This window comes from Salvelinus fontinalis, chromosome 36 (genome assembly GCF_029448725.1).
Source record: "Salvelinus fontinalis isolate EN_2023a chromosome 36, ASM2944872v1, whole genome shotgun sequence".
Lineage (NCBI taxonomy): Eukaryota > Metazoa > Chordata > Actinopteri > Salmoniformes > Salmonidae > Salvelinus > Salvelinus fontinalis.
The window spans coordinates 34361626-34379673 of record NC_074700.1 but is presented as its reverse complement, the minus strand read 5'-3'; the positions used below and the strand labels follow the sequence as shown (position 1 = coordinate 34379673).

Here is an 18048-nt window from a genome sequence, read left to right as displayed (position 1 = left end):
CAACACACTGGACACCACACCAACACACTGGACACCACACTGGACACCACACTGGACACCGCACCAACACACTGGACACCACACCAACACACTGGACACCACACTGGACACCACACTGGACACCGCACCAACACACTGGACACCACACCAACACACTGGACACCACACTGGACACCGCACCAACACACTGGACACCGCACCAACACACTGGACACCACACCAACACACTGGACACCACACCAACACACTGGACACCGCACCAACACACTGGACACCATACCAACACACTGGACACCACACTGGACACCACACTGGACACCACACCAACACACTGGACACCACACCAACACACTGGACACCGCACCAACACACTGGACACCACACCAACACACTGGACACCACACTGGACACCACACTGGACACCACACCAACACACTGGACACCACACTGGACACCACACTGGACACCACACCAACACACTGGACACCACACCAACACACTGGACACCACACCAACACACTGGACACCGCACCAACACACTGGACACCGCACCAACACACTGGACAGCACACCAACACACTGGACACCACACCAACACACTGGACACCACACTGGACACCACACCAACACACTGGACACCACACCAACACACTGGACACCACACTGGACACACTGGACACCACACCAACACACTGGACACCACACCAACACACTGGACACCACACCAACACACTGGACACCACTCCAACACACTGGACACCACACCAACACACTGGACACCACACCAACACACTGGACACCACACCAACACACTGGACACCACACCAACACACTGGACACCACACTGGACACCACACTGGACACACTGGACACCACACCAACACACTGGACACCACACCAACACACTGGACACCACACCAACACACTGGACACCACACCAACACACTGGACACCACACCGGACACACTGGACACCACACTGGACACACTGGACACCACACTGGATACACTGGACACCACACCAACACACTGGACACCACACCAACACACTGGACACCACACTGGATACACTGGACACCACACTGGATACACTGGACACCACACTGGACACACTGGACACCACACCAACACACTGGACACCACACCAACACACTGGACACCACACCAACACACTGGACACCACACCAACACACTGGACACCACACCAACACACTGGACACCACACCAACACACTGGACAACACACTGGACACCACACCAACACACTGGACACCACACCAACACACTGGACAACACACTGGACACCACACCAACACACTGGACACCACACCAACACACTGGACAACACACTGGACACCACACCAACACACTGGACACCACACCAACACACTGGACAACACACTGGACACCACACCAACACACTGGACACCACACCAACACACTGGACAACACACTGGACACCACACCAACACACTGGACACCACAGCAACACACTGGACACCACACTGGACACCACACCAACACACTGGACACCACACCACCACACTGGACACCACACTAACACACTGGACACCACACTGGACACCACGCTGGACACCACACTGGACACCACACTGGACACCACACCAACACACTGGACACCACACCAACACACTGGACACCACACTGGACACCACACTGGACACCGCACCAACACACTGGACACCACACCAACACACTGGACACCACACTGGACACCACACTGGACACCGCACCAACACACTGGACACCACACCAACACACTGGACACCACACCAACACACTGGACACCGCACCAACACACTGGACACCATACCAACACACTGGACACCACACTGGACACCACACTGGACACCACACCAACACACTGGACACCACACCAACACACTGGACACCACACCAACACACTGGACACCGCACCAACACACTGGACACCACACCAACACACTGGACACCTCACTGGACACCACACTGGACACCACACCAACACACTGGACACCACACCAACACACTGGACACCACACCAACACACTGGACACCGCACCAACACACTGGATACCACACCAACACACTGGACACCGCACCAACACACTGGACACCGCACCAACACACTGGACAGCACACCAACACACTGGACACCACACCAACACACTGGACACCACACTGGACACCACACTGGACACCACACCAACACACTGGACACCACACCAACACACTGGACACCGCACCAACACACTGGACAGCACACCAATACACTGGACACCACACCAACACACTGGACAGCACACCAACACACTGGACAGCACACCAACACACTGGACACCACACTGGACACACTGGACACCACACTGGACACACTGGACACCACACTGGACACACTGGACACCACACCAACACACTGGACACCACACCAACACACTGGACACCACACCAACACACTGGACACCACACCAACACACTGGACAACACACCAACACACTGGACACCATACCAACACACTGGACACCACACCAACACACTGGACACCACACTGGACACACTGGACACCACACCAACACACTGGACACCACACTGGACACACTGGACACCACACCAACACACTGGACACCACACTGGACACACTGGACACCACACCAACACACTGGACACCACACCAACACACTGGACACCACACCAACACACTGGACACCACACCAACACACTGGACAACACACCAACGCACTGGACACCACACCAACACACTGGACACCACACCAACACACTGGACACCACACCGGACACACTGGACACCACATTGGACACACTGGACACCACATTGGACACACTGGACACCACATTGGACACACTGGACACCACACCAACACACTGGACACCACACCAACACACTGGACACCACACCAACACACTGGACACCACACCAACACACTGGACACCACACCAACACACTGGACACCACACCAACACACTGGACACCACACCAACACACTGGACACCACACCAACACACTGGACACACTGGACACCACACCAACACACTGGACACCACACTGGCCACCACACCAACACACTGGACACCACCACACTGGACACCACACCAACACACTGGACATCACACCAACACACCGGACACCACACTGGACACACTGGACACCACACCAACACACTGGACACCACACCACCACACTGGACACCACACCAACACACTGGACACCACACCAACACACTGGACACCACACCACCACACTGGACACCACACCAACACACTGGACACCACACTGGACACCACACCAACACACTGGACACCACACTGGACACACTGGACACCACACTGGACACACTGGACACCACACCAACACACTGGACACCACACCAACACACTGGACACCACACCAACACACTGGACACCACACCAACACACTGGACACCACACCAACACACTGGACACCACACCAACACACTGGACACCACACTGGACACACTGGACACCACACCAACACACTGGACACCACACCAACACACTGGACACCACACCAACACACTGGACAACACACCAACACACTGGACAACACACCAACACACTGGACACCACACCAACACACTGGACACCACACCAACACACTGGACACCACATTGGACACACTGGACACCACATTGGACACACTGGACACCGCACCAACACACTGGACACCATACCAACACACTGGACACCACACTGGACACCACACTGGACACCACACCAACACACTGGACACCACACCAACACACTGGACACCACACCAACACACTGGACACCACACGTGCACACTGGACAACACACCAACACACTGGACACCACACCAACACACTGGACACCACACCAACACACTGGACACCACACCAACACACTGGACACCACACTGGACACCACACCAACACACTGGACACCACACCAACACACTGGACAACACACTGGACACCACACCAACACACTGGACACCACACCAACACACTGGACAACACACTGGACACCACACCAACACACTGGATACCACACCAACACACTGGACACCACAGCAACACACTGGACACCACACTGGACACCACACCAACACACTGGACACCACACCACCACACTGGACACCACACTAACACACTGGACACCACACCAACACACTGGACACCACACTGGACACCACACTGGACACCACACCACCACACTGGACACCACACCAACACACTGGACACCACACCGACACACTGGACACCACACCGACACACTGGACACCACACCAACACACTGGACACCACACTGGACACCACACTGGACACCACACTGGACACCACACTGGACACCACACTGGACACCACACCAACACACTGGACACCACACTGGACACCACACTGGACACCACACCACCACACTGGACACCACACCAACACACTGGACACCACACCAACACACTGGACACCACACTGGACACCACACTGGACACCACACCAACACACTGGACACCACACCAACACACTGGACACCGCACCAACACACTGGACACCGCACCAACACACTGGACACCACACCAACACACTGGACACCACACCAACACACTGGACACCACACCAACACACTGGACACCACACCGGACACACTGGACACCACACCAACACACTGGACACCACACCAACACACTGGACACCACACCAACACACTGGACAACACACCAACACACTGGACAACACACCAACACACTGGACACCACACCAACACACTGGACACCACACCAACACACTGGACACCACATTGGACACACTGGACACCACATTGGACACACTGGACACCGCACCAACACACTGGACACCATACCAACACACTGGACACCACACTGGACACCACACTGGACACCACACCAACACACTGGACACCACACCAACACACTGGACACCACACCAACACACTGGACACCACACGTGCACACTGGACAACACACCAACACACTGGACACCACACCAACACACTGGACACCACACCAACACACTGGACACCACACCAACACACTGGACACCACACCAACACACTGGACAACACACCAACACACTGGACAACACACCAACACACTGGACACCACACCAACACACTGGACACCACACCAACACACTGGACACCACATTGGACACACTGGACACCACATTGGACACACTGGACACCGCACCAACACACTGGACACCATACCAACACACTGGACACCACACTGGACACCACACTGGACACCACACCAACACACTGGACACCACACCAACACACTGGACACCACACCAACACACTGGACACCACACGTGCACACTGGACACCATACCAACACACTGGACACCACACCAACACACTGGACACCACACCAACACACTGGACACCACACCAACACACTGGACACCACACTGGACACCACACCAACACACTGGACACCACACCAACACACTGGACAACACACTGGACACCACACCAACACACTGGACACCACACCAACACACTGGACAACACACTGGACACCACACCAACACACTGGATACCACACCAACACACTGGACACCACAGCAACACACTGGACACCACACTGGACACCACACCAACACACTGGACACCACACCACCACACTGGACACCACACTAACACACTGGACACCACACCAACACACTGGACACCACACTGGACACCACACTGGACACCACACCACCACACTGGACACCACACCAACACACTGGACACCACACCAACACACTGGACACCACACCGACACACTGGACACCACACCAACACACTGGACACCACACTGGACACCACACTGGACACCACACTGGACACCACACCAACACACTGGACGCCACACTGGACACCACACTGGACACCACACCACCACACTGGACACCACACCAACACACTGGACACCACACCAACACACTGGACACCACACCGACACACTGGACACCACACCAACACACTGGACACCACACTGGACACCACACTGGACACCACACTGGACACCACACCACCACACTGGACACCACACCAACACACTGGACACCGCACCAACACACTGGACACCACACCAACACACTGGACACCACACCAACACACTGGACACCACACTGGACACCACACTGGACACCGCACCAACACACTGGACACCACACCAACACACTGGACACCACACTGGACACCACACTGGACACCGCACCAACACACTGGACACCACACCAACACACTGGACACCACACCAACACACTGGACACCACACTGGACACCACACTGGACACCGCACCAACACACTGGACACCACACCAACACACTGGACACCACACCAACACACTGGACACCACACTGGACACCACACTGGACACCGCACCAACACACTGGACACCACACCAACATACTGGACACCACACTGGACACCACACTGGACACCGCACCAACACACTGGACACCACACCAACACACTGGACACCACACCAACACACTGGACACCACACCAACACACTGGACACCGCACCAACACACTGGACACCATACCAACACACTGGACACCACACCAACACACTGGACACCACACCAACACACTGGACACCACACCAACACACTGGACACCGCACCAACACACTGGACACCACACCAACACACTGGACACCACACTGGACACCACACTGGACACCACACCAACACACTGGACACCACACTGGACACCACACTGGACACCACACCAACACACTGGACACCACACCAACACACTGGACACCACACCAACACACTGGACACCACACCAACACACTGGACACCGCACCAACACACTGGACACCGCACCAACACACTGGACAGCACACCAACACACTGGACACCACACTGGACACCACACTGGACACCACACCAACACACTGGACACCGCACCAACACACTGGACAGCACACCAACACACTGGACACCACACCAACACACTGGACACCACACCAACACACTGGACACCACACTGGACACCACACTGGACACCACACCAACACACTGGACACCACACCAACACACTGGACACCGCACCAACACACTGGACACCGCACCAACACACTGGACACCGCACCAACACACTGGACAGCACACCAACACACTGGACACCACACCAACACACTGGACACCACACTGGACACCACACCAACACACTGGACACCACACCAACACACTGGACACCGCACCAACACACTGGACACCACACCAACACACTGGACACCACACCAACACACTGGACACCACACTGGACACCACACTGGACACCGCACCAACACACTGGACACCACACCAACACACTGGACACCACACTGGACACCACACTGGACACCGCACCAACACACTGGACACCACACCAACACACTGGACACCGCACCAACACACTGGACACCGCACCAACACACTGGACACCACACCAACACACTGGACACCACACCAACACACTGGACACCGCACCAACACACTGGACACCATACCAACACACTGGACACCACACTGGACACCACACTGGACACCACACCAACACACTGGACACCACACCAACACACTGGACACCGCACCAACACACTGGACACCACACCAACACACTGGACACCACACTGGACACCACACTGGACACCACACCAACACACTGGACACCACACTGGACACCACACTGGACACCACACCAACACACTGGACACCACACCAACACACTGGACACCACACCAACACACTGGACACCGCACCAACACACTGGACACCGCACCAACACACTGGACAGCACACCAACACACTGGACACCACACCAACACACTGGACACCACACTGGACACCACACCAACACACTGGACACCACACCAACACACTGGACACCACACTGGACACACTGGACACCACACCAACACACTGGACACCACACCAACACACTGGACACCACACCAACACACTGGACACCACACCAACACACTGGACACCACTCCAACACACTGGACACCACTCCAACACACTGGACACCACACCAACACACTGGACACCACACCAACACACTGGACACCACACCAACACACTGGACACCACACCAACACACTGGACACCACACCAACACACTGGACACCACACCACCACACTGGACAGCACACCAACACACTGGACACCACACCAACACACCGGACACCACACCAACACACCGGACACCACACCAACACACCGGACACCACACCAACACACCGGACACCACACCAACACACCGGACAACACACCAACACACCGGACACCACACCAACACACTGGACAACACACCAACACACTGGACACCACACCAACACACTGGACACCACACCAACACACTGGACACCACACTGGACACACTGGACACCACACCAACACACTGGACACCACACCTTTACATTTTTTTATTTAATCTTTATTTAATCAGTTAAGAACAAATTCTTATTTACCAAAAGGCCTCCTGTGGGGACGGGGTTGGGATTAAAATATAAATATAAATATTGGACAAAACACATCACGACAAGAGAGACACCACAACACTGCATAAAGAGAGACCTAAGACAACAACACATGACAACAACATGGTAGTAACACAACATGACAACACAGCATGGCAGCAACACAACATGACAACACAGCATGGTAGAAACACAACATGACAACACAGCATGGCAGCAACACAACATGACAACACAGCATGGTAGCAACACAACATGGTAGCAACACAGCATGGTAGCAACACAACATGGTAGCAACACAACATGGCAGCAACACAACATGACAACAACATGGTAGCAACACAACATGACAACAACATGGTAGCAACACAACATGGCAGCAATACAACATGGTAGCAACACAACATGACAACAACATGGTAGCAACACAACATGGTAGCAACACAACATGACAACAACATGGTAGCAACACAACATGGTAGCAACACAACATGACAACAACATGGTAGCAACACAACATGGTAGCAACACAACATGGTAGCAACACAACATGGTAGCAACACAACATGGTAGCAACACAACATGGCAGCAACACAACATGGTAGTAACACAACATGGTAGCAACACAACATGGTAGCAACACAACATGGTAGCAACACAACATGGTAGCAACACAACATGACAACAACATGATAGCAACACAACATGGTAGCAACACAACATGGTAGCAACACAACATGGTAGCAACACAACATGACAACAACATGATAGCAACACAACATGGTAGAAATACAACATGGTAGCAACACAACATGACAACAACATGGTAGCAACACAACATGGTAGCAACACAACATGGTAGCAACACAACATGACAACAACATGGTAGCAACACAACATGGTAGCAACACAACATGACAACAACATGGTAGCAACACAACATGGTAGCAACACAACATGACAACACAACATGGTAGCAACACAACATGGCAGCAACACAACATGGTAGCAACACAACATGGTAGCAACACAACATGACAACACAACATGGCAGCAACACAACATGGCAGCAACACAACATGGTAGCAACACAGCATGGTAGCAACACAACATGGTAGCAACACAACATGGTAGCAACACAACATGGTAGAAACACAACATGACAACACAACATGGTAGCAACACAACATGACAACACAACATGGCAGCAACACAACATGGTAGCAGCACAACATGGTAGCAACACAACATGACAACAACATGGTAGCAACACAACATGGTAGCAACACAGCATGGTAACAACACAACATGGCAGCAACACAGCATGGCAGCAACACAACATGGTAGCAACACAACATGGTAGCAACACAGCATGGTAGCAACACAGCATGGCAGCAACACAGCATGGTAGCAACACAACATGGTAGCAACACAACATGGTAGCAACACAACATGGTAGCAACACAACATGGTAGAAACACAACATGACAACACAGCATGGTAGCAACACAACATGGTAGCAACACAACATGGTAGAAACACAACATGACAACACAGCATGGCAACAACATGGTAGCAACACAACATGACAACACAGCATGGTAACAATACAACATGGTAGCAACACAACATGGTAGCAACACAACATGACAACACAGCATGGTAGCAACACAGCATGGTAGCAACACAGCATGGTAGCAACACAGCATGGTAGCAACACAACATGACAACACAGCATGGCAACAACATGGTAGCAACACAACATGACAACACAGCATGGTAGCAACACAACATGACAACACAGCATGGTAGCAACACAACATGGTAGCAACACAACATGACAACACAGCATGGTACAAACATTATTGGGCACAGACAACAGCACAAAGAGCAAGAAGGTAGAGACAACAATAGATCACACAAGTCAGCCACAACTGTCAGTAAGAGCGTCCATGATGGAGTCTTTGAATGAAGAGATAGAGATTAAAGGTCAATGGTGACATCATTGAGGACCTTTAAGGTTCCATAACCTGAGCAGAAACCAGACTGCATACCAGAGAGAATACTATAGACATCAAGAAAGCCAGTCAGTTGATTATTGACAAGTTTTTCCAACACTTTTTGATAAACAGGGCAAAATAGAAATAGGCCTATAGCAGTTAGTATTAGCTTGATCTCCCCTTTAAATAAAGGACGAACTGTGGCTGCCTTCCAAGCAATGGGAACCTCCCCAGAGAGGAGAGACAGGCTTGGTGATGAAAGGTTGTAGCAAAAATGTTTTTGGGGGGGTCAAGTTTAAGGAGCTCCTTTAGCACCTCGGACTCAGTGACTGCCTGCAGGGAGAAACTCTGTAGCGGGGGTAAAAGAGGGAGAAGCAGCGGGGATAGTCGCATTAGAAGGGGTAAGAGATGAGGAACTGCTGGACAGGCAAGGAGGCATGGCTGAGTCAAATAGGAATCCTGACTTAATGAAGTGGTGATTAAAGAGCTCAGCCATGTGTTTCTTGTCAGTAACAACCACATCATCAACATTAAGGGACATGGACAGCTGTGAGGAGGAGGGTTTATTCTCCAGGTCTTTATCCGTTCTCCAGAACTTCTTGGGGTTAGACCCACAGAGAGAGAACTGCTCCTTAAAGGAACTAACTTTGGCCTTCCGGATAGCCTGAGTGCACTTATTTCTCATTTGCCTGAACGAGAGCCAGTCAGCCTGACTTTGCGTGTGACGAGCCTTTCACCAAATGCAATTCTTGAGGTGGAGTAACTCTGCCAGATCACGGTCGTACCAGGAACCTGTTTTTAATTCTCATTTTCTTTATAGGTGAGCAAAAACCAGGTTTTTAGACATTTTTGCAAATGTAACAAAAAAAGTAATAATGATATTACATTTACATAAGTTTGGTATTTGGTATTTATCTGGTTAATGTACAGTATTCAGATCCTTTACTCAGTACTTTGTTGAAGCACCTTTGGCAGTGATTACAGCATCAAGTCTTCTTGGGTATGACGCTACAAGCTTGGCACACCTGTATTTGGGGAGTTTCTCTCATTCTTCTCTGCAGATCCTCACAAGCTCTGTCAGGTTGGATGGGGAGAGTCGATGCACAGATATTTTCAGGTCTCTCCAGAGATGTTTGATCGGGCTCAAATCCGGGATCTGGCTGGGACACAAGGACATTCAGAGACTTGTCCCGAAGCCACTCCTGCATTGTCTTGGCTGTGTGTTTAGGGTTGTTGTCCTGTTGGAAGGTGAACCTTCACACCAGTCTGAGGTCCTGAGTGCTCTGGAGCAGGTTTTCATCAAGGATCTCTCTGTACATTGCTCCGTTCATCTTTCCCTCGATCCTGACCTGTCTCCCAGTCCCTGCCACTGAAAAACATCCCCAAAGCTTGATGCTGCCACCACCATGCTTCACTATAGAGATGGTGTCAGGTTTCCTCCAGACGTGACACTTGGCATTCAGGCCAAATAGTTAAATCTTGGTTTCATCAGACCAGAGAATCTTGTTTCTCATGGTCTGAGAGTCTTTAGGTGCCTTTTGGCAAACTCTAAGCAGGCTTTCATGTGCCTTTTACTGAGGAGTGGCTTCCGTCAGGCCACTGTACCAATGCTGCAGACATTTTTTGGTACCCTTCCCCAAATCTGTGCCTCGACACAATCTACGGACAATTCCTTCGACCTCATGGCTTGGTTTTTGCTCTGAGATACACTGTCAACTGTGGGACCTTATATAGACAGGTGTGTGCCTTTCCAAATCATGTCCAATTCATTGAATTTACCACAGGTGGACTCCAATCAGGTTGTAGAAACATCAAGGATGATCAATGGAAACAGGATGCACCTGAGATCAATTTCGAGTCTCACAGCAAAGGGTCTGAATACTTATGGAAAATAGGTATTGATGTTTTCATAAATTTGCAAACATTTTGGTTTGTCATTGAGGTATTGTGTGATGAGGAAAATTGTTTAATGCATTTTAGAATAAGGTTGTAACGTAACAAAGTGGAAAAAGTCAAGGGGTCTGAATACTTTTGGAAGGCACTGTACACACACACACACACACTCTATATATACCTCTCTCTCACCCCCGTCTCTCTCTCACCCCCGTCTCTCTCTCATCCCCGTCTCTCTCTCACCCCCGTCTCTCTCTCACCCCCGTCTCTCTCTCATCCCCGTCTCTCTCTCATCCCCGTCTCTCTCTCATCCCCGTCTCTCTCTCATCCCCGTCTCTCTCTCATCCCCGTCTCTCTCTCATCCCCGTCTCTCTCTCATCCCCGTCTCTCTCTCACCCCCGTCTCTCTCTCATCCCCGTCTCTCTCTCATCCCCGTCTCTCTCTCATCCCCGTCTCTCTCTCACCCCCGTCTCTCTCTCATCCCCGTCTCTCTCTCATCCCCGTCTCTCTCTCATCCCCGTCTCTCTCTCATCCCCGTCTCTCTCTCACCCCCGTCTCTCTCTCATCCCCGTCTCTCTCTCATCCCCGTCTCTCTCTCATCCCCGTCTCTCTCTCATCCCCGTCTCTCTCTCATCCCCGTCTCTCTCTCATCCCCGTCTCTCTCTCATCCCCACTCTCTCTCCTCTGTTTCTCTCTCATCTCTTCTCTGTTTCTCTCTCATCTCTTCTCTGTTTCTCTCTCACCCCCACTCTCTCTTCTCAGGAGGAGGACATGGAAAATGACGACGAGGAAGGGGGCGGTTCCCAATGTGATGGTGACGGGGCCGATGATGACGGACAGCCCAATCCACCCAATGAGAAGAGAGTAGTTAAGCTGATGACAGACGACCCGGCCTTTAGACGAGGGAGGATGAGGTGGCTGAAACAGGAACAGACCCGAATACAGAACCTTCAACAACAGAATATTACTAAAAGACTCAGACAGGTTAGAATACACTACACCCTCTGTAGTATAGTCCCTGTGACGCAGCTCCACCAGGGGGCCCTGTAGTATAGTCCCTGTGGCGCAGCTCCACCAGGGGGCCCTGTAGTATAGTCCCTGTGATGCAGCTCCACCAGGGGGCCCTGTAGTATAGTCCCTGTGATGCAGCTCCACCAGGGGGCCCTGTAGTATAGTCCCTGTGACGCAGCTCCACCAGGGGGCCCTGTAGTATAGTACCTGTGACGCAGCTCCACCAGGGGGCCCTGTAGTATAGTCCCTGTGTCGCAGCTCCACCAGGGGGCCCTGTAGTATAGTACCTGTGACGCAGCTCCACCAGGGGGCCCTGTAGTATAGTCCCTGTGACGCAGCTCCACCAGGGGGCCCTGTAGTATAGTACCTGTGACGCAGCTCCACCAGGGGGCCCTGTAGTATAGTCCCTGTGACGCAGCTCCACCAGGGGGCCCTGTAGTATAGTCCCTGTGACGCAGCTCCACCAGGGGGCCCTGTAGTATAGTCCCTGTGACGCAGCTCCACCAGGGGGCCCTGTAGTATAGTCCCTGTGACACAGCTCCACCAGGGGGCCCTGTAGTATAGTCCCTGTGGCGCAGAATATAAACCATTCTATCTTTCTCCTCCTCCAGAACACCCAGAACTCCCCAACCCCCAACACCCCTCTGGTCCCAGTGCACCCCCCCCCTGTGGTCCACCTCCCCGGGACCGGCCGCTTCATCCCCCCACAGGACTGTAAACTGAAGTTCCCCTTCAAGAGCAACCCCCACCACCGTCTCTCATGGAGCCCTGCCACTGCCCTGATGATGCTGGGGGAGGGGGGGATGGATGGAGAGTGGGAAGAGCGGGCAGAGGGAGGAGGTGGTAAAGCAACTCCCTCTCCTCCTCCTGCTGCTCTCCTCCCACTCCCCTTCCAGATGGTCCCTAGAGGCCACACCCCTTCCCCACACCGCACCTGGCAACAACCACAACAGCACCGTAGCAACAGTAACCACGGGAACCCGCACTTCCCAGTTCCCGGGCAACAGCAGGGTCCGCCTCCGTGGCGATATAGGCGGAACTCCCTGGACAGCTCCCCGCAGGGCAACAACAACAATCACCAGGGAAACAACTACCACGGCAACCCCAACAACAACGGAGGTGGTCACCAGGGGCGACCGCGTTATCGTGGAGGAGGAGGAGGAGGGATGGAGGGAAGAGGAAGAGAGAGGGATCAGAGAGGAGAAGGAGGGAGGTTTCAGCAGGGAGGAGGAGGAGGAGGAGGAGGGTACCATCACCCCTACTACATCCCACCTCACCAACACCTCTACCACAGCAGCAGCCTGCCACGCAGCCACAACCCTCCAGCAGGGGGCCACGTTTCTCCACAGGGACGAGGAGGTGGTGTCGGGTGGTTCCAGGAGGGGTACAGCACCCCCCCTCGCATGAAGAGGCAGTTTAGTGCCCCCGATCTGAAGAGCAAGGAGACCCCTGTGTGACCTCTCACCCCTGACCCCACACACAGACAACCTTCCTATAAGGACACTGCATATCCAGCTGACAGGCTATGACCTGTCATAACACTACATACTGCTGTTATAACTGATGCTACTACACTACATGACATGGTGTATAATGTAGCTATATGGACTGAGGCGTGTGTGTGTGTCTGCATGCTTCTGTCTCTGTCATTGTGTAATTGAATACGGAACAGAGTGTGTGTGTGTGTGTCAACGCTTTGCAAACTCTGTGTCACTCACACACAACACTAAATAACGCCAGTGTGTGTGTGTGTGTGTGTGTGTGTGTGTGTGTTCCTGCTGTAGTGTTTAAGCGTTCTCATATACAACAGGTCTTTTTAAATCGTAGTTCTGAGGGTCTTTCTGAAGGTTCTAGTTGTTGATACGTTCTCATGCACCAGCAGAGCATTATGGGTGGTGCCTCGGCCCACACTACCGTACCTCCTCTTCCCGTACAAATTCAATATTGATCATTTATTTGACCCGAGACGCACGCCAACACAAAGACCCATCAATCTCAGATAAAGCATCCGAGTGACAGAAACAGCACCCCTCTGTCTGTCTCCTCTGTCCCCTCTGTCTGTCTCCTCTGTCCCCTCTGTCTGTCTCCTCTGTCCCCTCTGTCTGTCTCCTCTGTCCCCTCTGTCTCCTCTGTCCCCTCTGTCTGTCTCCTCTGTCCCCTCTGTCTGTCTCCTCTGTCCCCTCTGTCTGTCTCCTCTGTCCCCTCTGTCTGTCTCCTCTGTCCCCTCTGTCTGTCTCCTCTGTCCCCTCTGTCTGTCTCCTCTGTCCCCTCTGTCTGTCTCCTCTGTCCCCTCTGTCTGTCTCCTCTGTCCCCTCTGTCTGTCTCCTCTGTCCCCTCTGTCTGTCTCCTCTGTCCCCTCTGTCCCCTCTCTGTCCCCTCTGTCTCCTCTGTCCCCTCTGTGATACTATTTCTGGCCAGACAGCATCAGAGACATATAGTAACATAGAGGGGTGCTGATTGGATGCTTTCTCCAGTGAGATAGTTACAGCAGAAAGGAAGTCTCTCCAGAATAAGCCCAATGCGTTTCTATAGGCATAATATGCAGACCTAAGCATGTCACCTGCCTTCCTGCCATTAGGACGACTCCCGTTGTTAGGGCGGAGACATGAACATCTAGTCATTATATACAGAGCTCTAGTTTCAGCCTCTTGGGAATTGGAAAGTTAGCGGGTGCACAGTGCACTGTTAGGATGCTGTCTTCCCTTAAAGTAAATTTATGTTTTGCCAAAATTATATAATTACTCCTGTTGTCCATTTTTTTCATTTTGTTTGGAGCGCTATATGTGAGCAATGAGCATGTGTCTGGTTTCTCTGCCCTGATAACATGGAGGGAGAGCATGTGTCTGGTTTCTCTGCCCTGATAGTGTTGAGGGAGAGCATGTGTCTGGTTTCTCTGCCCTGATAACATTGAGGGAGAGCACGTGTCTGGTTTCTCTTCCCTGATAACGTTGAGGGAGAGCATGTGTCTGGTTTCTCTTCCCTGATAACGTTGAGGGAGAGCATGTGTCTGGTTTTTCTGCCCTGATAACGTTGAGGGAGAGCATGTGTCTGGTTTCTCTGCCCTGATAACATGGAGGGAGAGCATGTGTCTGGTTTCTCTGCCCTGATAACGTTGAGGGAGAGCATGTGTCTGGTTTCTCTGCCCTGATAACATGGAGGGAGAGCATGTGTCTGGTTTCTCTTCCCTGATAACGTTGAGGGAGAGCATGTGTCTGGTTTCTCTGCCCTGATAACATGGAGGGAGAGCACGTGTCTGGTTTCTCTTCCCTGATAACGTTGAGGGAGAGCATGTGTCTGGTTTCTCTGCCCTGATAATGTTGAGGGAGTGTGTGCACCTGAGCATGCATAGAAGTAGGCCTACCTGGCCTGCTGTGTGTATATGTAGACAAGCTGATTTGGGATGTCTGATCACCCACCCCGTCCACCACTGATCACCCACCCCGTCACCACTGATCACCCACCCCGTCACCACCACCTGTTATCAGCTGAGCCTCTCAGTCATTTTTTCCTCACCTCACACAGGAAGTTCATGAAGTCTGACTTTTTTTTTTATACATCCATTGCGAATGATAATAGTTCCTCACGGTATTTGAAAAAAAAAAACACTCCTGGCCAATGATAATCAACAAGCCTCGGTATGAAAAAGCTAAATATCATGATCTGATGATCCCATATATCCAGTGGAAATGGCAGAAAAAACTGCTTTCTGTCCCGAAGCTCACTGGTGCGAGAAACGCTGAGGGCCCGGAATAGGCTAGTTGATACTATGTTGCAGGTTCACTAGCCTTTGGGCTGGACTCAGTTGATGATAGCTGGACTCAGTTGATGATAGCTGGACTCAGGTGATGATAGCTGGACTCAGGTGATGATAGCTGGACTCAGGTGATGATAGCTGGACTCAGGTGATGATAGCTGGACTCAGTTGATGATAGCTGGACTCAGGTGATGATCAAGTCAATAACAATGGAAAGGGAGGCAGACAGCAGAGTAGAGAGATGAATGCGATTGAAAATGAAAGAATAAATATTTTTATTGGGATATTTTTGACTGTTTTTATTTGTTGGCTTTAGGAATATGTATTTTACTGAGTAGATGATGTACGTTTTAGGTCTACTGCTACATTGACCTATAGACTATCTCTGAGTTATAGGTCTACTGCTATATTGGCCTATAGGCTATCTCTGAGTTATAGGCCTACTGCTATATTGGCCTATCGGCTATCTCTGAGTTATAGGTCTACTGCTATATTGGCCTATCGGCTATCTCTGAGTTATAGACCTACTGCTATATTGGCCTATATAGGCTATCTCTGAGTTATAGACCTACTGCTATATTGACCTATCGGCTATCTCTGAGTTATAGACCTACTGCTATATTGACCTATCGGCTATCTCTGAGTTATATGCTCTCATTTCTTTAGCAGCCAATGAATCACAGTGTATCAATGTGTCCATATGGCAGAGGCTCTCGCATTGGTTTCATATTAACTTTTAAGATTTGTATCATTTTAATTCAGATTTATATGATTAACCATGTGACAATGATTTTGAGAAATGAAAATGTTATTATTAAAATTAAACTGTTCAACAACAAAAAATTGAACATACGCAAATCAATTGTAATCTTCGGCCAAACTTGAAACGCATGTGGTCTTTATATAACA

General features: G+C 51.6%; 1 protein-coding gene across 2 annotated transcripts in view; it reads left to right on the top strand.

Moving 5' to 3' along the window:
* Positions 1-17423, top strand: part of si:ch73-375g18.1 (kinesin-like protein KIF1C) — an 89351-nt gene extending 71928 nt beyond the window's left edge. For both annotated transcript variants that reach the window (XM_055901358.1, XM_055901359.1), the window contains 2 exons: positions 13137-13358; positions 13997-17423. In XM_055901358.1, the coding sequence (XP_055757333.1) occupies positions 13137-13358; positions 13997-14842 (1068 nt within the window). In that variant the 3' untranslated portion in view covers positions 14843-17423. The remainder of the gene's footprint in view (positions 1-13136; positions 13359-13996) is intronic.
* The last annotated feature ends 625 nt before the right edge of the window (positions 17424-18048 follow it).